Raw genomic sequence first — 25197 nt, 5'->3', positions numbered from 1 at the left:
CTCTGCCTACTTGTGATCTCTGTCTGTCAAATAAATAAATAAAATCTTTTTTAAAAAAAGTGTTGAGAGTAAATCTTAGAAGTTCTCATCATAAGAAAAAACCATGTGGTGCTAGATAATAACTAGATTTATTAGGGTAATCATTTAGTAATACTCACAGTGAATCATTATGTCATACATCTGAAACTAGTATGTCAATCTTCTATCTCAATTTAATTTTTTTTAAAAAGATCTACTCTCTTTGCAAATTTCAAGCACATAGCACACTATGATTAGCTATGATCACTATGCTGCCCATCACATCCCTAGAGTTTAATTCATCTGATGAAGTTATACTTTTAGTACTCTATTACAAAGTTAATCATTTTCACTTCAAGGACACTGGTTTAAAACTTTGCAGTCTGAGTATTATTGCATTTTCTCTTCTTGGGCAACTTTACTGGTACTGGGCCAAGCTTGTGTACATGGCCACCCCATGACCAACGTAAGGGTGTCCTATCTTTGTGTGCATTTTTAAGATTTTTGTTTATTTGAGAAAGAGAGAGCACAATCAGGGGAAGAAGCAGAGGGAGAGAGAGAAGCAGACTCCCCTCTGAGCAACGAGCCCGATGCAGGACTCAATCCAAGGGCCCTGGGATTGTGACCTGAGCCACAGACGCTTAACCGACTGAGCCACCCAGGTGCCCTTCTTTGCGTGCACTTAAAGGACATGATAATGAATGAGACTCAACCAGGCTGAAATCTCACTTCTGATAAGGCACAAAACATTAACTGGGCCTATTTAGGGAGAAAAGTAGAAAAAGATACATGTCATGTGAATAGGCCAACATGGAAAAATAATCTAACATGAGAACTAATATTTCTGAATATGCACATGCCCTTTCTTCTTGGCAAATCACCTTTCTTTTGAGGTGAAATGAAATAATTAATACATTATTTCCTGGCATTTCTTTAGTGTTTCTACACCAGCAGCACATATCTATACTGGACATTTTATACTGAGAGCTGTGGGCTCCGCTAAGCAGACAAGATAAGAATTCATTTCCTTACATTTAGTGTATGATTAAAGTATGTGTTGTTTTATCAAAAATGACTCACCAAAGTAGAACTATTCAATCCTTTCTGAGTGATTTTTCACTTAGAAATTTGGGAATTATGCCTGATTTCATAACAAGTGACCAGGGTGAATGATTGTTGCAATGATGCCTCATTTCCCCATCTCAGCCGGTAGACACTCATTTTTCAAAGCACTGGACTTTCGCTTCTTCTTTTGAATATACACCATTTATGAAACAGTCACCACCCTCATTGCTGCCCCCATAACCATTTGGCACAGCATCATCATTTATGTTAGCAATATCATCGCCTGGGGTCATGTTACAAAAGAGCCAAAGAAACACATTTGTCATCTAATTCTCAAGATCTAAGGGGAAGTGAACTTTAGCTTATAAATGCTTCCAGCTAAGCCTCTCTTTTCTTTTCTTTTTTAATTTTATTTATTTATTTGACAGACAGAGATCGCAAGTAGGCAGAGAGGCAGGCAGAGAGAGAGGAGGAAGCAGGCTCCCTGACGAGCAGAGAGTCTGATGCAGGGCTCGATCCCAGGACCCCAAGATCACAACCTGAGTCGAAGGCAGAGGCTTAACCCACTGAACCACCCAGGCGCCCCAACATCCTGTTTCTAAAAATCTTTCTCCACCACTTTCTTTTCATTTCTTAGGCTTACTTTATTGTCTTCCATAAGGTCTTATAGTTTATTTCCATAAAATTCTGATAATTTTAAAAAGTTTTTAGGTATAGACATTAAGATTATACGGGGCACCTAGTTGGCTTTGTCAGAGCATGCGACTCTTGATCTTGGGGTTGTAAGTTTGAGCCCCATGTTGCATGCAAAGATTACTTAAAAATGAAAACTAAAAAAAAAAAAAAAAAAAAAAAAATTACAGGGACACCTGGGTGGCTCAGTCAGTTAAGCGTCTGCCTTCAGCTAAGTCATGATCCCAGGGTCCTGGGATCAAGCCCCACACTAGGGCTTTTGATTTTTAATCTTTTAATAATATGGATAGTAGGAATCCATTTTTTTTCCATGTGGACTCACAGCTCATCTAACACCATTACTAAGTAATTGATCTCTTCCCTGCTTAAATTGCCACCTTTGCACGATAGCAAGCTCAGATAGACACTCAGTTCTGTTTCTGGAGTCCTTACTTTATTACACAGATTTGTCTATTCCTTTGCTATACCACGCTATTTTCCTCTTTATCGTTATAAAGTATATTTGAGATCTGATAGGATATTTATCTCCTTTTTAATTTATTTTTATTTTCCGGCTGTTTTTAGACCCCCTCCTCTTACTCATCTTCCATGTTTAATCTTCACATGGGCTCTTAAACCGATCTGCTGAAGTTCAGCAGCTGCTTAACTCAGTCCTATCACTAGTCCTTTAAATTATCACCATATTGCAACCCCTTCACTGGCATTCCTTCTCTCACTGTGCCGACCACAGTCTACTCTCTGAATGCCTTCCGATAGGAAATTTGATTATTTTGAGGCCTCATATAATTTTTAAAACAGCTTTATTGAGCTATAATGTATATACCAAACAATTTACTCATTTAAATTGTGCAATGCAATGGTCTCTAGCATATTCAGATTTGTGCAAACGCCACCACAATCCATTTAAGAGTATTTTTCGCCACCCCAAAGAAAAAGATCATACCTTTTAGATATCAACCCCCAACCTTGCCATCTTCCTCCTCCTCCTAGACATCCCAGTCTAGGCAGCCACTAATCTACCTTCTGTATTCAGAAATTTTTTTTATTCTGGAACTTCATATAAGTAGAATCATATAATCCATAACTGGCCTCTTCTACTTACCATGATGTTTACAAAATTCATCCACGTTGTAGCATATATCAATACTAAACTCTTCCTCACGGCCAACTAATATTCCCCTGTATGGATATACCACATTTTACCCATTCATCAGCTGACAGACATTTGGGTTGCCCTACCTTTTGGCTCTTATGAATAATGCTGCTATGAACCTCATAGAAACTTAAAATGAGTTCGTTACACTCAAAAAAAAAAAAAAGCCTATGAGAATTTTTATTACAATGGCATTAGATTTATAGCTTAATTTAGGAAAATTTTAATTTTTTTCTTACTTCCATCAAGGAAAATTATCTTCCTTTACATCTATTTAGGCCTTATTTATTGCCTTCCACAAAGTTTTATAGTTTTCTTCATAAAATCCTGTTGCATTTTTTTTATGATTTGTACTTATATCGTTTACCATTTTAAATGGGCTTTTTTTAAATTAAAATTTATATTTGGTGGTGGCAGTATATAGAAAAGCTATTAATTTTTGTATTTTTTACCCTGTATCTAGCTGTCCTGTGATTCTCTCTTATGCATTCCAATAGCTTCTCTTTTATCTTCCAGATAATTATTTTATGTGAATACATGAAATTATCTCTTACTTCACAATATTTATATTCCCTGTATCTTTTTACTTTCTAATTTCATTGGTTTTGATCTCCAGAATGACAAATAATAGCAGTAATACTGGGCATACATCTTTCTTATCAGCTTTAACTTTTACTGCAAGCAACGTTTCAGCAAAAATAAAAGAGACTTAACAATGAAAGAAAAATCACCCTGAATCCCATGTGAAAGCAAACTTGAAAAATTACTGAAAATAAATTGTTTGTATATGTATAGAAAGGCAGGAACGTGGGCACCTCAGTGGCTCAGTCAGTTAAGCAACTGCCTTTGGCTAAGGTCATGATCCCAGGGTCCTGGGATCAAGCCCCACATTGGGCTCCCTGCTCAGCAGGGAGTCTGTTTCTCCCCTGCCCCTGCTCTCACTTTCTCTCCCTCTCTCTCTCTCTCTTTCAAATAAATAAATAAATAAACAAAATCTTTTTAAAAAAAGAAAGAAAGAAAGAAAAGAAAGACAGGAGAGATATACACCAGAATGCTACACAGGTAGTTCTTTTAAGGGTACAGAATTCTGTAGCAGAAACAGGGGTGGAGAGGGAAACCTACTTTCTGCTTTATGCACTCCTGTATAGCTTGGCAATGAGCCTTTCCTACTTTTATAATTTTGAAATGCATCTTGAAAAAAAATCCAGAGTACAAAGTGTGTAAAGACTTTCTTTATATCAAGATTTAAAGATGTATGAATTGTTAACGGCTAAAATTGAAGTTGTGTTTAGTAAGTTCAATCTCAACTAAATGAGACAAAGATTAGATAGACAAGTAGATGAAGGATTGGTAGAGATACTGAAGGATTGGTAGAGATACTGACACAGTTACAGATGTATACCCATTGGCTGTTACTACACAGTCCGAAAACAAAAAGATGGCCACAGAAAGGAAGTGGGTAAAAGAAAAGGCTTGTAGACCACATAGGAAGGATTCTGGGGAACAGAGTCAAAGCTATTATCTCCCTCCTCCAGAGAAAATGTGAATGGGGAAATTACTTCATGGGCTGAAGAGAATTTTAATTGCTCTCTAATGCCATCAGAACTTAATGATTTCCTGCCAAAAGTTTTTCCTTCTGAGACACCATGGGGGAGTCTAGTATCATAGGAAGCCATCTATATTTTTCATCCCAGTATTTAGGGTGCCACATCAATGGTAGTGCGCCCACATCTTATTACTGCTTACATCTTGGAATATGACTAAATGTGCCTCTTCTCTTATTCCCTTTCAGGATTTCCAATGAACACTCCCCCAAACTCCAGATCCGGAGTCACAGTTACCTGAGGGCAGTAAGTGAAGTCTCCATCAACCGAAGCTTGGACAGCCTTGACCCTGCTGGCCTGCTCACATCACCAAAGTTCCGCTCTAGGAATGAGAGCTACATGCGAGCCATGAGCACCATCAGCCAGGTGAGCACCGTGGCTGTGGGTCATTACCTGCAAAAGGATTAGTGGACACAGGGCATGAAGGGAGTAAACCACTGATGGATCAGCCTGATCTACACGCTACACACGTTCAACTACTACCAGGGAAAGATAAAGGACACCAGAAATTCACCAGTAGTCAGTCAGTACCAGCACACTTGCCATCAGGAAGTTGACAGATGAGGTTATAAAGATGCTTGTAGGATAGAAGGACATGGTAGACATCACTGGCAAAAACCATACCACTATCTGATCGTAAGAGTAAAAGTATTGAGCAAGTCATCAAGACAGGGGCCCAGGGACAAGAAGATACATTCTGCTTATCTCAGCTGGGTCCCAGGTAAATATTATATCTTGGCAATGAGACAAAAGCCACTTCTAAGAACCAGTATACTGGACCAGGGATTAAGACTCAATAAAGGCGACTTAATTCTATGTCCAAAATACTCAGCTGAAGTCCTTCAGTCTATCCCATCAAAGATCTCAGAGTGTGGGAGATGGCTGTTTTACCTAAGATCTGGGATTAAGAGGACCTGGGACTCTTGGAGGACCTGACCCTGCAGCTTTTGGGGGGCCACGAGAGGAGCCAAAGATACACGGGGGCTGGCTTCCTCTGGGAGCACAAGAAGGGTATTTTTTAAATGATGTGTAGGAATTCTAAATTTAAATTTCTATTAAAAAAGTAACTACTATACAATTAATTCAGCTAGCATTTATTGAGCCCAACACTGGACCAGATTATACAAGTTATTCATTGATGAACAGTACAAAATCACTTGCCCTGCCCTGGATATATACATTTTTTAAAATATTTATTTCTTTATTTATTTGAGAGAGAGCAGAGTGAGTGAGAGAGAGAGAGCACGAGCAGGGGAAAGGGGCAAAGAGAGAAGGAAAAGCTGGCCCTCATCTGAACAGGGAGCCTGATACTGGGCTCGATCCCAGGACCCTGGGATCATGACCTGAGCCAAAGGCAGACGCTTAACCTACTGAGTCACCCAGGCGCTCCTCCCTGGATATATTTGTTAATGCATAGTTTTGCATGCCAGGCCCAGGAGACTGGACTTCATTTGTTAGGAATGGGATTGATTAAAGATTAATTGAAACCTCAGCTTTTAAACAGCCAAGAGGTATGATCAGAACTTTGATGTGAAATAATTCATATGGAAAAAATAGAGAAAAGATGAGAGAGGATGAATGGCTAGAAGTAAAGAAGCTAGTCTGGAAGACATTGTGATCACCAAGGTGAGAATTAATGCAACTAGCAGTGCTGCTACAAATGGTGGTAGTGGTGGTAAGGATAATGGTGGTTATGGTAGTGGTGATGAGGATGGTGATGGTGACTGTGGTGATGATGAGGAGGTTGGTAGTGAGGGTAGTGGTGATGGTGACCGTGGTGATGAGGAGGAGGATGGTAGTGAGAAGTGATGATGGTGACTGTGGTGATGAGGAGGAGAGTGGTGATGATGGTGGCTAGCCAAACACGGTAGGCTGAGAACTGAAGCATCTCTGATCTACCAGAGTGAGACCCTGAAATAGGACCATGGCTCTTGCTTTGTCCCTACCAATAAAATAGAGCTCTTTACTCTAACTGCATTCTTGAAGAGCAAAGGCAAGAACCATAGCAAGGCCCTGAGAGCAAGGCAGGGTGGGAATTGGGGAAAGCTGGCATGGGGGATCCCCACATCTGCCCACTGTACATTTCCTTACTTGAAAGAATCCTGCAAGAACATGCATGCCCATCTGTGCTAGCTGATATGTCCAATGATACTCACTATCCCAACTCCCAGGAAAATAGTTGGTGCCTCATTTGCTGAAATTTTGACTTGCCTCCCTTTACTTTTTTTTACAATAAGCAATATAATATTTAAAATTTCTTGGGGCACCAGGGTGGCTCAGTTGTTGGGTGTCTGCCTTTAGCTCGGGTCATGATCTCAGGGTCCTGGGATCGAGTCCTGCATTGGGCTCCTGCACAGCGGGGAGCCTGCTTCTCCCTCTCATACTCCCCCTGCTTGTGTTCCTCTCTCACTGTCTCTCTGTCAAATGAATAAATAAAATCTTTTTTAAAAAAATAATAAAAGTAATAATAAAATAAAATTTCTTTAAGCTTTTGTTTATTCCAGATGGCCTCATGGTCACATAGGCTTCTGGAAAGATAGTCTATAAATCCAGCTGTCATACATGTAGAATACATCAGTGGATTTTTTAAAAAATTGTTGGAAAATATTTATACCCATTCACTACTTTCATAATTCTAAATGTTTAAATTTTATTTTTTATGAAGATTTTACTTATTTGCCAGAGAGAGAGAGCACAAGCAGAGGGAATGGTAGTGTGAGAGGGAGAAGCAGACTTCCCATTGAGCAAGGAGCCTGATGCAGGACTCGATCCCAGGACCCTGGGATCATGACCTGAGCCAAAGGCAGATGCTTAACCAACTGAGCTACCCAGGCAACTCTAGATTTTTAAATTTTAAAAGTTCAAGACAGGAGAAACATGTCACTTCCCCCATTAGGACATCGAATCTACACAGCCACCTGGCTTGAGTCCCTGTGCCACAGATTTGACCTTCCTGAGACATCATCACATCCTAATGACAGCCTAGTAACTTATCAACAGAAAAGAGGCGCATGTGGGCCCTGATGCTACAGCAGGTTGTGCCCTGTAATCTGGTGGTATAATCATTTAGCCTTAAGTAAAATACAGAAAGAATAGCCATCCTAAATGGATTCCTAATGATACATCATTTTTCTAGTCCCATACTCACTTTTCAAGTAACACAATATTTTTAAGGATAATTTCAAACTATTGCAGTCTCAATAGTGTCATTATTCAAAGGAGAATAGTTTCTTCTTCAAAGCAATACTACCATATATATTCTAGGCTTTTCAAAAAGTGGTCAGCTTTTCTGATGTTGGGGATATTCTCTCTCATAGATCTCAAGTAGCAGCTCTAATTGTATAGAATTTAAATGCATTATATCCTATTCCCTTTTAAAACGTGGCATATTATTCATCAAAGGCTCCTAGAAAGATCAAGGTAAAATGTTATAAGCCAAAATATTGGTCTAGAATAACTAAATTGTTCATTTATGCCATTCATACCTCATAGAAGTAAAATACCTCTAAAAACAGATTGTGCATGCATGGTAGAGAAAAACTGAACTTTTTTATATTTAGTCCCTTTCTATATTTTGTACTATATGTACATCTAATAAAAATGGGGGTTTTTATAAAGTTTGAGAAGAAAGAATTTTTAAAAGTCACATTTAAAATATATATATATTTGGTATAATAAAAGTCATTTCCAAATTAGCCTAATTAATTCATAATAAATAAATTATGTCTTCATTTATTTCAAGTCAAATTCTCAAATATCTTCATCTGGAGTGGTAAACCAGAAGCCCACAGACATTTCTGACTGGCAATGTATTGGATTTCTACATCATTTTTTTAAAAAAGTGAATAAGCAGTCATTATGCTCAGTGGTAATACCAGCAGTTTAGCTATGACTTGTGACCTAGATCATCCCTTTATTGTAAACATTCAAAGAAATAAAAAAATCAGATGAATTAAGGGTCTACGAATACAGCCAGTACAGAACATAGAAATCCAAGTATCCCGACTCCTCACTGATAAGTTTCTTCAGTACCTACTGGTATGGAGATATTGATGGCAACAATATTGCTAATAATAGGAGTAATAATGGAAATGATAACAGCAGAATAGTCAACATGTATTGCTTACCTGATACACATAAGAAACTTTTCATATTCGCTCATTAATTTCATATCAACTATAAAAAAAGATCATTTCTTACATTATGAAATTCAGTTTAGACATTTGTAGTAAATTGATTCATTCTTCCCACTACACTATCTCACAGAATAACATTCACTATTTGTGGAGTATCTACAATGTGCCTAGAAATATAATATGCATTTTGAATATTTTATTTTTATCCTTAAAGCATCTGTAGGAAATAGGCATCATTGTACCCATTTTACGGATGAGGAAAGTGAGGCTCAGAGAATTCAAGCAAATTGTCCATGATAGAATAGAAAGAGCATTAAACTATACCTGGGGTGGGGGGCGCCTGGGTGGCTCAGTGGGTTAAAGCCTCTGCCTTCGGCTCAGGTCATGATCTCAGGGTCCTGGGATTGAGCCCCGCGTCGGGCTTTCTGTCAGCAGGGAGCCTGCTTCCGCTCTCTCTCTCTCTGCCTGCCTCTCTGCCTACTTGTGATCTCTGTCTGTCAAATAAATAAATAAAATCTTTTTTTAAAAATAAATAAATATACTATACCTGGGGCATCTGGGTGGCTCAGTCGGTTGAGCCTCCAACTCTTGATTTCTTTTTTTTTTTTTAAAGATTATTTATTTATTTATTTATTTGACAGACAGAGATCACAAGTAGGCAGAGAGGCAGGCAGAGAGAGAGGAGGAAGCAGGCTCCCCACCCAGCAGAAAGCCCGATGCAGGGCTCCATCCCAGGACCCCGGGATCACGACCCAAGCCGAAGACAGAGGCTTTAACCCACTGAGCCACCCAGGCGCCCACAACTCTTGATTTCTTAATAACATTCTTTTCTCTAACTTACTTTATTATAAAAACATAATGCATCACGTATATAAGACACAAATATGTGTTAATCAGCTATGGTGTTAGTAAGGATTCTTACTTATAATAGGTTATTAATAGTTACATTTTTGTGGAGTCAAAGTTGTATGTGGATTTTCTTTTTTTTAGGATTCTACTTATTAGAGAGAGAAAGAGAAAGCATTTGCTGGGGGGCAAGAGTGGGGTAGGGGGAGGGAGAAGCAGACTCCCCCCCTGGGTGCAGAGCCTTACATGGGGCTCAGTCCCAGGACCCCAAGATCATGACCTGAGCCAAAACTAAGGGTCAGACGCACCGCTATATGTGGATTTTCAACTGCATGGGGGGAGTTGATGCCCCAACCCCCATGTTGTTTGTTCAGGGTCAACTGTATTTTAAAAGGCACTAAACAAGGGATTCCTGAGTGGCTCAGTCCATTGAGCATCTGCCTTTAGCTCAGGTCATGATCCCAGAGTCCTGGGATCGAGTCCCGCATCGCATCTGGCTTTTTGCACAGCAGGGAGACTATTTCTCCCTCTGCCTGCTACTCTCACTGTTTGTGCTCACTCTAACAAATAAATTAAAAAAAAAAAAACCTTTAAAAAATAAAATAAAATAAAATGCACTAAATGACATTAAGAACATGATATAAGACATGAAAGAAAAAGATACATTTGAATTTCAAAACCTTAAAAATCACAAAACTCAGGAAAAAATTAGAAGTAAAAGAAAAATCACTTCAGCAATGAAGATTAGACTAGAAGGAATACAGGAGCAAGTGAATGAGACATTTCATACACTAAGAAAAATAGAATCTAAGGAGGAGGGACATATTTAAAATCAAAAAGAAATGAAGAGGTAAAAAGGATTCAAGAGACACTGATAAATATTTTGGACAAGGATTGTACACATAGATAATAGAAGTCTCCAAAGAAGAAAATGAAAGCAAAGAATGAGAATGAATAATAAAAATATTAAAGAAAACCTTAATGAAAACAAAAAGATGTTTCAAAATTATATACTGCATACCTGAGATTGACCCAAAACAATAACTAAGGCATAGTCTAGTAAAATGAAAGGACTCTGATTTCAAACAAAACAAAATAAAACAAAGCTCCTTGGACTTCTAGACAGAAGGGCAAATGACCTAGAAAAGAACAAAAATTGATGAATCACTAAATTCTACTCCTGAAATCAATATTATACTATATGTTAACTAACTAGAATTTAAATAAAAATTTGGGAGAAAGAAAATTAAATTCTCATCAGACTCTTTAACAATAGTTTATGACAAAGGAAAACTGAGTGATGTTATTATATTCAAGGAGGTAAAATGTGAACAAAGATTTTACACCCCCGTAAACTGACTTTCATATAAAAGGCACAAACTATTATAAATGTGAATGAATATAAGAAACATCATTTCCATGAGCCCATTCTGAGGAATCAACTAGACAATGAGCTTTGGACAACACCAATGACCAGAAATAAGAACTAGTGGTGAGTAGGTGTATAGACTCATTTCTGGACTCTCGATTCCATTCCATTGGTCTATATGTCTGTCCTTATATCAGTGCCAATTATTGTGGCTTTGATTATTGTGGCTTTGCAGTCTAAGTTTTGAGATCAGGAAGTATGAGTCTGCCAGCTTTGTTCTTTTACCAGGACTGCTTTGGAAATTATGATATATCAATGTATTTTTCTTTGGTTTTTTTTTTTTTTTCCCTCGGAATTCTTTGAGCTTTCTTGGATTCTGACAGCTGACTATTGGGAGTTCCAGAAATAAATAAATAAAAGTAAGGCAATTACTAATGAAATAATTCAAGACATGGTCTCCAAACTGAAAGACATGATTCTCTAGATTGAGAGGGCCCACTCAGTACCCACCACAATTGATGGAGAAATATCCACATAGGGAACATCATGGTAAAATTTTAGCTCATTTGGGCCAAGATTCTAAAGGGCTTTCAAAAGAGGGTGAGAAAAAAACGGTTTATACAGAAAGGCTCAGGAATGAGAAAGGCATCTATTTTTCCAGACTCTAGCATATATGGAGACTATGAGACAAGGAGCAAAGCCTGGAAACATTGGAAAGAAGAAAGAATGCAGGCTAGACTCCTGAATGCAAGCATACTCTTCCTTAACAGTGGTGATGGAATACAGACATTTCCATCAATGCCAGGTGGCCAGCTCATCCAGGAAAGCACTGGAAGATGTTTTCCACCAAAATGAGGGAATAAAACAAGGAAGAGGAAACAGGGACTCCACCACGGTCGAGATAATGAAGGGCACCCTCACAGTGATAGGGAAGAGATTTCCCAGGACAGCAGTGGGCTTGGCAGCCATAGATTGCAATAAGAGAACAGAGGCTTCGAGGCTAATGCTTTAAAGGCAGGAAGGAAACCAATAGGTTACCTGAGGTTTATGAATGTATAAGCAACTTTTTGGAAATATGGATGCAAATATGGATGCAAATGCCATAAGATCCAACTGGAAGAATTGACAGTGATTGCCTCTGTCAGGGAGGAATCTGGGGTGGGGGGAGTAAGGTGGGTTAGGGGTTTGCTCTTTTTCTTTACAAGCCATCTATAACTATTTAACCTAGATCTGTAGAATTTTGATAAAAAATAATCTTTTTACAGGAAAAAAATGTAGTGGCAAGCATTAAATATACAGTTATTTATAAGAGACTAAATGAGGGCTAAAGCGGGGAAGAACATGTAGGTTATATGCTCTGTGGTGTAAAAATAGCACAACTACTTTAAACAAGAAAAGAATAGAGAGCGAATACACAAAAAATAAAAGGAATTGTTAACTTCTCAATAATGACATGGGTATGGTATTATTAGTATGCCATTCTGAGATGGTTGTGCATATATTACAGAAGAAATGAATAATTGTAGACTATCCCAATTCTATCATCTCCTTTGCCCCCTGAGAACCACAATTTTTAGTATGGAATCAAGGTATAAGTATCAATGTAATACAGAACGTCTTAATTTTAGTTGGACATATTCACTAGATCTGCCCACCAAAAGACCTAGTTTTGCCCACTGAACGATGACCAAATCAGTAGCAATGACAACGAAGCTTCCTGGGGCCCAGAATGCATTCTTGAGATACCATTTCCCACTAAGAGAAGGACTTTTAGAAAAAAATACTGATTCCAGGACTGAGCGGGAAAGGTAGAAGATGAGTTTGGAATACCTTGACATACCTGATATCAAGGAAGTTATCAAAGACTACTCGTTTCATGTCAAAAGGATTCAGGAGCCAACCTAAGAGGCTCCTAGAAGTTAAAGATCAGTGAGTTCAAATTTGAAGTGAACTTAAAACCATCAAATATTTTTCAATTGTGAATTCATTATGATATTTTTTAAAGTTAATTGATCATTTTTGATAGATAAGAGGGAATAGATTTATTATCTTGAAAATAAGAAGGGGGGAAAAAACCAAACATTTATTCTGCCATTCCTATATGACTTAAACCACTGAGTAACCAAACAATGTGAGAGGAAGCATTTATTTATAAAAATGTTCCAACTAGTAACTGCAAAAGTAATGATGGAATTAGAATATCACAGTTTTACAACTCCCAGGGAATTAATGGATCTAGGCGTTGAGCACCAATGACTCCTAACAACATAAAGAGAGAAACAAAGCAGATTTAATGTGTCTCCTGATAAAAGAACACATGACCTCTAGTCTTGTCAAAAGGATTGAACGTGAGTCTTATAAAGCCCCTGGACCTAGCTTACAATTTTCAGGAAATACAAAAGACGGAGGAAAATGCTAAATCCTACCATGAGTATGAAATCAGCATTCCAGACTGTGGGAGGCTTTGCAGGTCAAACAACCCAGATTCTTCCATAAATAAATTGTAGTTTAAAAATTATAGGAGGAAGGCCTATATGTTAAAAGTGAATTGAAAGATATATTAAAAATTTTAAATGGGTATAACTAAACTGTAAGGTCCAAGGATGCACATAAGTGAAAAAAAACAAGCAATTCCTTATGAAAATAATTCTTTATAATTCTTTATATAATTTATAGTTTATAAAAATTTATAATTCCTATAAAGAATTATTCTTTATAAAGATAAAACTCAGAGTAGCAGCTACTTTTGGAGGGATGATGGGGATTATGGCTAGGATGGGGTTTCTGGGGTGCCTGGGAAAATCCGTCTTTCTTGACCTGGGTAGTGGTTACAAGGGTGTTTGCCCGATTATAATTCATTAAGTTACACATTCACTTTGTGTGGCTTTCTGTTATCTGTACATAATAAAAACAAAAGGTTAAAAGAGAATGAAGGAGAATCCTGTTAAGAAGTCTAATATAGAAGGTTAAGTGGAAAAAAAAAACCAGGATGCAGAATTATATTTACTCTATGGTCCAATTTTTTATGAAAAGTAGGGAAGGGGGCATATATACCCTCTGAACAGTCACCCAAGTTTAATAGTTATTACCTTAACAGGGATCGATATTTTATAATTTCTTTGCAGTGTTTGACATATTAATAGGGGGAAATCTAATAAATGATATATACATTGATTCATATATATGCACACATACACACATGCAAATACAGTTTTACTTCTTACTTTGAAATTATTTCAAGTTTACAAAAGAGTTCCTTGTAAAATATAAAGAAATCCTGTACATCCTTGACCCAGATTCATATTCATATTCCTTTTGGCTCATTTGCTCACTTTCTCTATTTGATAATTAGTTATAAATATCATGGCCCTTTACCTGTGAAAGCACTTCCAAGTATTTCCTAAAAATCAATGATATATATACATATTTATTTTTTTAATATGGAGTGAATATATAAGTATTAGTTTTGAAAACATGCAGGGATTTTATGTCAAATTAGATAAAGTGTGTGAAAATGCTATTTTAAGCTGCAAAGAATCATTATAAAAAAATGGATGTCGGGACGCCTGGGTGGCTCAGTTGGTTAAGCAGCTGCCTTCGGCTCAGGTCATGATCCCAGCGTCCTGGGATCGAGTCCCACATCGGGCTCCTTGCTCTGCGGGGAGCCTGCTTCTCCCTCTGCCACTCTGTCTGCCTGTGCTCACTCTCTCTCTCTCTCTCTCTGACAAGTAAATAAATAAAATCTTTAAAAAAAAAAAAAAAATGGATGTCTTGGGGCACCTGGGTGGCTCAGTGGGTTAAGCCTCTGCGTTAGGCTCAGGTCATGATCTCAGGGTCCTGGGATCGAGCCCCGCATAGGGCTCTCTGCTCAGCAGGGAGCCTGCTTCCTCTCTCTCTCTCTCTCTCTCTGCCTGCCTCTCTGCCTACTTGTGATCTCTGTGAAATAAATTTTTAAAAAAAAATTTTTTTTAATGGATGTCTTTTCCACTTGATATGCCTTAAGGTAACTGGTTGCTTCTATCTGAAGTTTAAAGAAATGTACCATTATCAGAGTATATCCTCCAATAACACAAAAATGAAGAAACAGCCAAAAATTGCAATCATTTTCAGTATTTGCTCTAAGCTTACTTATAGTTTAATCTTAAATTCTTTTTTTTAACTGCTAAATTCTTAATTACTCATTAATTTAATCTTAGGGAAATCAGACATAAAGTTCTAGAGGGTGGCAGAAATTTGAAGAATGCTCCCATGTCTCTATGAAATCAGCTACAATGTGAGAAATTAACAGGAGCACCTGGTCTGGGTTGTTTTTCTTTTTTTCTTTTCTTTTTTAGAGGTGCTCAAGCCCAATGCAAGTTATGTACAGAGGGATATAGTAAATAAAAACTGGTTTCCTAAAAAAACAAAAACAAAAAACAAAAAACCACACACACACACCAAGACTTCATTTGGAAGATTTTGAAACACAATTTGTGGACTCTATCAGCTTTTTATAAGGAAGAACGAAACCTTCTTTAGATAGTGTGTGTAGATTCAAAATCCCCATAGTGCTTTTCAAGATTTTGACATATCTGGGTTTGGTCTATTTTTGTGCAGAATGAGAGTATCTTGCCAGAAAATATAGGGCCTATTTCCATACTTTGTACTAAATTAAGCTGCATTGAACACTGAAATTATTTGACAAGTCGGTCAATTCTAAAAGCACCGTAATGAAAATACTAGTTCCCAAAATGTTTAGACAGAAAACTGTCGCCCTGAAACACCTGAACTCTGACTGTGGACCGACAAAACTGTTCCCTGGGTTTGCATTTATAAATAAGGAGAATTAGCTCCTGGGCAGGCACTGGAATTAGACTTTTCAACGCCACCCTTCTTTCACTGTGAAAATAAAGCTCTTTTTCTTTAGAATTGACTATTCGGGGTTGCAGACAAGATGCAGTTCTGTTACTGACTGGAACACAGAGGGGATGAGATGCGTTGGAGTTTCATGGAATCCGAGGGGGCTCTCTTGCGGAAGGGTGGGGGGTGAAGTTCAGGGATGCTTAAGGGAGAAGGTGCTTCTCCACTAGGTAGAAGCAGTTATGGTACCCCTCTCTGACCGCAGGTGAGCGAGATGGAAGTGAACGGGCAGTTTGAGTCGGTGTGCGAATCGGTGTTCAGCGAGCTGGAGTCGCAGGCGGTGGAGGCGCTGGACCTGCCTGTGCCCGGCTGTTTCCGCATGCGGAGCCACAGCTACGTGCGGGCCATCGAGAAGGGCTGCTCCCAGGATGACGAGTGCGTGTCCTTGCGGTCCTCCTCCCCACCGCGCACCACCACCACCGTGAGGACCATTCAGAGCAGCACCGGTGAGTGAGCAGAGCGCCTATCCCCCCTGGGACTGCCATGAGCCTGGCCTCCCAGCCCCAGGCTACAGAATGTCCCAAAAGACTACACACGGTGTCCTCCTCACTGTTATCACACAATCCACCAGGAACATAATGCCAACCGTGCTCTACAAAGAATGGTTGTGCCTCCCTGCCTGCCTCTGTCCCCTGGCTTTGGCCACATGCACAATCCTCTCCGCCTCCATCTCTGGCATCAACAGAGAAACTTCAACTACAGCACCAAAGGGGGGAGGGTCTTTCCCAGATCCCCACAAGGCATCCTAGCAGCCAGCAAACTCATCCCCTCAGCTCCTGCTGGCCACAGTCAGGCTCTTTTTGGGGTGATCCTTAGGCAAGTGGGTTCCCCTAACTACTGAGCATCACACTGTGAGAATGCCTTTTTTTTTTAATTCCAATATATTCACAAAATGACTATCCCAAAAGACCAGAAATATCACTGTTAAGAAAATAGGGAAGAAATGGATGATCCAGATAGATTAATTGAACATCTTATGAGTTTTCTTTCATTATAACAAAGACAGATTTCATTATTTTAAAACCTTCTCTTACATGTATAGAGCACCTCCTTTTCCCTCTAAAGTGCAGTCAGGATTATGCAGTTAAACTGTATTTCTATCAGATTTTAAGCAGAGAGGCACAGAAGAGCTTCACTGGTTTCCATGACACTGAAACCTGCATGGGAATATAGCCATGGGTTAGATATGACAATGTGTATGTTGGCGGTGAATTTTCATATTTATAACATTTGGGTCCAAGAAGAAAATCTCCTCCATCTTAACTAGGCTTAACTGTATGATTGATTTAAATCAATCAGAAGGAAAAGCTGTGCCAGAATACCACAGTATTCAATGTTACTTCTAGGGCATCAAATGCCAGAAATGATCCTTCAGCCTAGAACTTTTACAGCCATGAGAAGTAATAGGTCCTCAAACCGGAGTTAAAATCCTACTAACTAAAGATACGGAATTGAGGTAGCAATTTGTAAGAAACTATGAGAGGTTAAACATGAGCTCACCTCTGACCAATGCAAACTAAGGTATCAGGATCAGGGAGAAGGATGCTTCTAGAGAGCCCACAGGCTCCACGGCTCTGCAGGGAGCTCAGCCACACAGTGGATGCCCACTCTGGCTCACCAAGAAATTCCGCAAGAACACCCACAGATGAGGTTAACAAGTAAGGTTGACTTCTATAATGAAAAACAAATTTTCAATCATCCATGGGCTTATTTCGTGCGTGTTTATGTTCATGCAGTGAGTGTAATCTGAAGACCTGCCATGTGCCTACAGCACATCACTGTGTCTCTTACTGTTCCCCATTTGCACCACGCCCACCCCGCCCTTTCCCAGTGTCTAGTCTACTGCTCGCTCTAACAGTCTCGCCGCCTGCCAGCTGTTTTCCTGTGCTGAAATCGCTCGTCACATACACAGTACGTGCATCCTCGCCTAGGAGTGTGAGGGGAAGGGAAAGGGCCAATGGCTGACTCCTTCCCCCTCAAGGAGCAATGCTGGGGATAAAGTGGCAGGAGACTCCAGAAGGCTTTTTTCTGCTCACCTCTCAGAGGATTTGTGCTTTTGTCAGTGGAGACAATTTACTTACACCTCCCACATCCGTCCTCACCCTCGAGCTGTGCTCTTCACCCCACACAACAGGATGTCTGACCTTTCTGAGACCTTTCCCAGATACTCGGGGAGGTTCCTGGAGTTCAAACAATAGGACTGCTAGAGAAAACTCAGGGTGCCTGTTAAATCCGAATTTCAGATAGTCAATAATTTTGTAGTGGGAGTGTATCTCAAAGTTGCATGGGGCATGCTTATGCTAGAAAATGATTTGTCTTGTTTGGAGTATTTGCTAAATCAGACAAGCCTACCAGAGAAGGGGAGTAGAATCTGGGAGGGTGTGCTGTGTTGCTCCTTTTAGAATATACATTGACTGGAGGGTCTTCAGCTGGGGACCTTATGAGGGAGAACACCCCAAAACAGGGAGAGGTAAATGAAAATACCAGAGGTGATTACATCATTCCTTCTTGGGCTCCATATGATTCATCATTAGTACTGGGCTGCATCCACCTGCCGGCAGCTCTCAGGGTGGGAAGGCTCCATGCTTGGCTGCAGCTGCAGGGGCTCAGAGGCAGGGAGATGTGACCCGCCCCTCCCCCCAGGAGTGGGAAAGCATAAAATACCAGATTTTTGCACAGGGCAGCTGGTGACGTCACCCTTCATCACACTAAACATTATGATTGATGATCTCTATAGTCACAGAAAAATTAACAAGTTAAAGACTAAACCACGGTACTAGCTTCTAAGTAAGCCCAGCAGACATTTTATGAATGTGACCTTAAGAATTCTAATATCACCTTGCAGTTTCTCTACGCCACAGATTTGTTCTTCTAAAAAGTCATCATTTTATGATATAATAAGGTTCTCCATTCATTCTACCCCCCATTACTCCTGTGTGCTCTTCTCCCTTTCACACACACTTTTCCTTTTCTCGCCCATGATCTCAGTACTATCATATTAATTTTCTTCTACTGGTTTCCTTCTTACATTGAATCAAATAGAATTTCCTGTAGAAAACACAGAAAATCTACTTTCTCATGGGACCTACTAATTTTTGAAAGGATGTGCTCATTTGGGGAAATCAGGAAACTACTTTGCTCTAATTTTAACCATTTCCCCCATGTACAAGGTCAGATTTGCACCCGTGTTCAGTAGGATATGATGTCGATTTCTCCTTCTCCTTCTTTTCCTGTGCTCATTATTCTCGGATACTCACCACCAATTCTTTTTCCTAAACTTCCTTTTGCCTGGAAAAAGTTCTTCGGTTTTGTCAACTGGAGTTATTAGCTGTAATTTTTTTCTCCACAACAATGCACATGCTGAGTCTTTGATTTTTGTGTCAGTCCGTTCTAACTATTCAGATTTGCAACACAATATATTAAGCTTTTCTCTTCCAGCCTTGTCCATTCTCCACATTAGCAAGATGAAATCATAAGCAAAAATCCACAAGTGTCTTACCATGTGAGATTGTCATGAGGATGGGCTCAGCCCTAAGTGGCCCTAACGATCCCCGAGCGACCTGAGCAAGAATGGTGACTCGTCCCAGAAAATGAGGGCAAAGTAGGAGCTGAGTTAGAGAGCGACTTACAGTTATGCTTCTTTTGCTTTATTAATTTGTTGGCTTATGTAACTATGATAGAATCTTATATTCTCTCAGCCTGTAATCTGCTCCCAGCACTCAAGATCTCCCCATCTAATATGCGACAAGCTTTTATATAAAGCCACCGTACCCAAGACTATTAAGCTAGGATTAGAGATACTGTAGGAAAATACAATTTAACAGTAGAGCAATTAACCTCGGACTATGAGAAAACAAGCACACTTACCTCAGTTGCCTTAATATTTTAGATAAAAGCAGAACTAAGTGCTGAAAATAGAGTCAGACATCTACCTCAGAGTAGTGGATTAAACTTGCCTCGTGTGGAATATACCAACCCAACTGTTTGTGTTTAAGAAGAATTTTTTTTTTTTTTTTACTTCCTACACTGAGCATCTAAGACCTATCAAAATCATTACCACATTGTAGCTAAGACAGACAGACTTGTACTTGGTGAACAAGCAAAAACATTGTATAATAATCATCAGTGGAGACAACCATATGGATATGGACACATACTTGGTCAGAAAGACAAAAAATAAACTGTTTGTAGTGGTTACCCAGCAAGTAGTAGGTGAAAGAATCAGTAGGGGCAGAGGGAAATATTTTAAATAAGCATTGCTTTTTATTATTTTAAAAGCCAATATAATGTTTGGTTAAAATAATACTCAATTATGGTATGGTTTCACTTATTTGTGGAACATAAGGAATAACACAGAGGACATTAGGAGAAGGAAAGGAAAAGTGAAGGGGGGGAAATCAGAGGGGGAGATGAACCACGAGAGACTGTGGACTCTGAGAAACAAACTGAGGTTTTAGAGTGGAGGAAAGCTGGGGGATGGGTGAGCCCAGTGGTGGGTATTAAGGAGGGCATGGATTGCTTGGAGCACTGGGTGTTATACGCAAACAACGAATCATGGAACACTATATCAGAAGCTAATGATGTACTGTATGGTGACTAACGTAACAATAAAAAAATTTTAAAAATAAAATAAAATAAAATACTCTGACAGAAATAAGCAAACTATCATGATATAGAATTCTGGCTTTTTAAGAAAAGCATTCATTTTGAAATTACATACTTTTCAAAGAAGCTTTATGTAACAATAACATAAATTGATAAAAGAGTAAGTAGGTTCATTTGCCACACTGTGGCTCTTAAAGTTTGGTGTATGTGCTCTGCTTTTTTTTTTTTTTTTTAATTAGGGAAAGCCTTAAAAGTTGACAGAGTTGAACTGATTTTTTCCTTCAAGAAGCCCCCAGAGGGGCACTTGGGTGGCTCAGTCTGTTGAGCAGATGCTTTTGTCTCCATTTGTGATCCCAGGGTCCTGGGATTGAGCCCCACATAGGGCTCCTGCTCGGCAGGGAGTCTGCTTCTCCCTTTGCCTCTCCCCCTGCTTGTGCTTGTTCTCTCTCCCCCTATGTCAAATAAGTAAATAAAATCTGGAGGGAGGGAGGGAGGGAGGGAGGGAAGGAAGGAAGGGAATTGTAAACAAAAAAAGTAAAAAAAAAAAATTTTTTTTAAAGCCTCCAGAAAGGTCATTGAGGTCCCAGGATAAAGCAACCCCCCAGGCCAACAGCGAGTGTCCCCCAGCCAGGGAATCAGCACAGTGTGCCCTCCTGGGTGTGGCTTGGGGCCACAGTGAAACCAATATTTATACTTTTTTTGAATGAGATTACATTTTCCCTTACATTGAGACATGCTCTTCTATAATCCTACTTCACAGTCTATCATTGCTGTCAACTCTGACCCACCCACTCAAGTTCTTGCTCAGTTTAGCAAAAGCAGGTACCCTTTGATCAGCTGAGGTCGGGGCTCAGGTTCCAAGAGTTCTTCCACTGGCTTGAGTCTTCATCCCCAATCACCAACCCCATCCAGGATACCCCGTCCGGGTACCTTCATGTACCCTACCTTCATGCCCTTTCAGTCCCATATACCCTGCTTCCCACCCACCCCCAATAACAACAAAAATCCTTAACACACAAGATCGTGAGCAGGATAACATTAAGGCAATAATTTATATTTGCAATACGCATAGTAGGGATTCAATAATGGAGGAAGAAAGGGGAGAGGAAATGCAAAAAAATACTTGCTTTTATTGTGATATAACTGACATATTACATTGTGTATGTTTAAGATGTGCTACCTGTCGATTTGACACGTTTCTATATTGGGATGTGATTATCACCATCGCATTAGCTAACACCTCCTTCAAGTCACTTAATTATCATTTGTCTTTGTAGTGAGAACATTTAAGATCTAGTCTTTTAGCAACTTTGAAGTATCTAATACAGTATTGTAGACTATAATCAAGATGCTATGCATCAGATCTCCACAACTTATTTATCTTCTAACTGCAAGTTTATGCTTTTGACCAATATCTCAATTCCCCCACCCCGTCAGCCCCAGTTACCACTATTCTACATTTACCACTAGTTCAGCTTTTTTAGACTCCACATATACATGATATCATATATATGATATCGTTTGTCTTTATGTGACTTATTTGACTTAGCTTAATGTCCTCAAGGTCCCATCCACGTTGTCAAAATGCCAGGATTTCCTTCTTTCTCGTGGCTGAATAATATGCTACTATATATATAAACCACATCTTCTTCATCCATTGATGGACTTAGGTTGCTTCCATATCGTGGCTACTATTAATAACAAACAGCAGAAAAATACTTATATACCTTACAAACTGCATGTTTCATGATTGGATAATCAAGATAACTTTCCTAGGAAATAGCATCACTATTAAAACAAGCTGAATCATAAAACATTAGCAGAAAAAACTTGTACATCATCTAGTCCAGAGGTCTGCAAACTACCATCTATGGGCCAAATCCAGCCCTCCACCTATTTTTATAAAATTTTATTGGCACAAAGCCACTCTCATTAGTTTACACATGGCCTGTGGCTGCTTTTACTCTACTGTTAGTAGACCTGAGCAGTTGTTACAGAAAGCCAAAAATATTTACTATCTGAGCCTTTACTGAAAAAGGTTACCACCCCTGATCTAATCCCCTGTCCCCCATTTTAAGATAAGAAAACTAAGGTGGGCTTCTGTCTGGACGCAAAATCAGAATAAAACCCCCGATCCCCCAGCCATAGCCTTTTGCTTGTTTGGGTCCCAGCTCTTGAAGTTATTTATTGCATGATTGCAAGGTTAATCTGAACTCATTTTCTTTACTTGTGAAATGAAATTAGAGTGCTGCTTCTCTTGCCAGTGTTAATGACCACTTTTGGAGCATCCTTAGAGTTCTGAGAAAGCACACTTCTTTTACGAGGCACTAATTCGATTAATAGGTTGTTTTTATAAAGCGCTGAGAAAAAGGTTCAGAAGTCCAAGGGGACAGACAACAGCCAGAAGTGTTTTGAACAAAGGGCCTTTCTTTTCTAGTCAAGATAAGATCAAGTAGTAAATATTCAGATATTGCCTTGTTCCTCTGCTAATGAGGTTCCCTTCCTTGAATTTCTCCAACCATCCAAGTAAAACTGTAGACCAGCCACTTACCCCCATCTGAGGAGGCTTTAAAAAAAAAAAAAAAAAAGGCATGATTTGTGGCACAACTTATGCCTTTTACGAGGTTACCTGTCTGGTTTTTATATCTGAGAAAACGAACAGTGGTAAGTTTCCAAAGCGTTTTAGCTATAACCTTCCCTATCTTCTGTGGGACACTTGAGTTGGAATTCCTCTGTATTCTAGTAGAAATATTATGAAATCATAAGAAGCAAAAGTCTTATTAGATAGAGAAAGAAATAAAGTCTGAAGAACTTCTTGGGCTTTCATCTCCTCTAGTTGTTTCACTGTACTGAAATCACCTCTCAGGGGCACCTGGTGGGCTCAGTGGGTTAAGCAGCTGCCTTCAGCTCAGATCATGATCTCAGGGTCCTGGGATCAAGCTCTGCACTCAGAGAGGAGTCGGTCTCTGAGTCCCTCTGCCCCTCCCCCTGCTTGTGCACTCTCTTGCGCCCTTTCTCTCTCAAATAAATAAAATCTTTGTTTAAAAAATCACCTCTCGGGAATAGAGTGGCAAACTTCAAGATGTTGTGCCCTGCAGACAGTCCTGAAGGCCACCTTTGCCCATATGAGGGGTTGCCACAGGACCAATCATGAAGGGGCTCCAAGGTTCTCTCGCCATAAGGGTTAATGTGAAGTTCAAATCAATAAGGAAGTAATAAATCAATAAGGATGATTATGAAATCATCAATAAGCATTATGTAAACTATACTAAAATGCCTCTATCCTGGCTTTGATTTTAGATCTCTCAATCTGGCTTACTTCATTAACAATGATAACAGCTAACCTTTCAGCACTTACTATTTGATAAGCATTTTGAACCAGCTGCATAGACTCTCTTGTGTAATCCTAATGAATATTCTAGGACACATTTGTAATATACTGTCATTCTCATCATACAAAAAAAATTGAGGCTTAATGAAGTTTACACAACTTAAGGCCCTACTGCTAGTAAATTACAGAGCAGAGCAGACTCTGAAATTCTCTTTACTGATCCATGAATGTTTAGTATAGTATATCTTGAAATAATTTAATACAAACCTGTCTGATCTAGAAGCTCTTTTTTTTCCTTTTTTTAATTAACATATAATGTATTATTTGTTTAAGGGGTACAGGTCTGTGATTCATCAGTCTTACACAATTCACAGCACTCACTAGAGCACATACCCTCCCCAATGTCCATCACCCAGCCATCCTACCCCTACCCTCCCACCCCCCAGCAACCTTCAGTTTGTTTCCTGAGATTAAGAGTCTCTTATGGTTTGTCTCCCTTTCTGGTTTTGTCTTATTGCATTTTCCCCTCCCTTCCCTATGATCCTCTCTCTTATTTCTCAAATTCCTCATATCAGTGAGATCATATGATAATTGTCTTTCTCTGATCGACTTATTTCACTCAGCATAATACCCTCTAGTTCCATCCATGTCACTGCAAATGACAAGATTTTGTTTTTTGATGGCTGCATAGTATTCCATTTTATACATACATATATATGTGTATACACACACACACACACACCCCACATATATATATATATATATATTCATATATATATATATATATTCATATATATCTCACATCTTCTTTATCCATTCATCTGTTGATGGACATCTAGGTTCTTTCCATAGTTTGGCTATTGTGGACATTGTTGCTATAAACATTGGGGTGCATGTGCCCCTTCGGATCACTACATCTGTATCTTTGGGGTAAACACCCAGTAGTGCAATTCCTGGGTCATAGGGTAGCTCTATTTTCAACTTTTTGGGGAACCCCCATACTATTTTCCTGAGTGACTGCACCAGCTTGCATTCCCACAAACAGTATAGGAGGGTTCCCCTTTCTCCACATCCTTGCCACACCTGTCATTTCCTGACTTGTTAATTTTAGCCATTCTGACTGGTGTGAGGTGATATCTCACTGTGGTTTTGTTTTGTATAAGAAGGTCTCTTCTTTCATGCTTTCTTCCCACAAATTTTTATTTAGCTTCTGCCATGTTTGAAACCTATGTTTTCCTTAGATTTTTCTTTAAAAAAAAAATCCCTTTAAAAAAAAAGTTTTGTTTATGTATTACTGACATGGTTTTTCATGTTGGTTTGTGTAAATGTGAAACACCTGTTTAAAGTTAAAGATGTAGGGAAAAAAATAAAGTTAAAGATGTAGGGGCGCCTGGGTGGCTCATTCAGTTGATCAGCAGCCTTTGGCTCAGGTCATGATCCCGGGGTCCTGGAATCAAGTCCTGTATCAGGCTCCCTGC

At 39.2% G+C, this 25197-nt stretch overlaps 1 protein-coding gene across 19 annotated transcripts in view; it reads left to right on the top strand.

Moving 5' to 3' along the window:
* DLGAP1 (DLG associated protein 1) overlaps positions 1 to 25197 on the top strand; it is a gene marked incomplete at both ends in the record, with an annotated part of 314492 nt that overhangs the window by 124058 nt on the left and 165237 nt on the right. For all 19 annotated transcript variants that reach the window (XM_080821309.1, XM_080821308.1, XM_080821297.1 and 16 more), the window contains 2 exons: positions 4722 to 4899; positions 15989 to 16229. In XM_080821309.1, the coding sequence (XP_080677435.1) occupies positions 4722 to 4899; positions 15989 to 16229 (419 nt within the window). The remainder of the gene's footprint in view (positions 1 to 4721; positions 4900 to 15988; positions 16230 to 25197) is intronic.

This window comes from Martes martes, assembly GCF_963455335.1.
Source record: "Martes martes genome assembly, chromosome: 13".
Lineage (NCBI taxonomy): Eukaryota > Metazoa > Chordata > Mammalia > Carnivora > Mustelidae > Martes > Martes martes.
The sequence above is the reverse complement of the archived record's forward strand: the minus strand, read 5'-3'. Positions and strand labels throughout refer to the sequence as shown.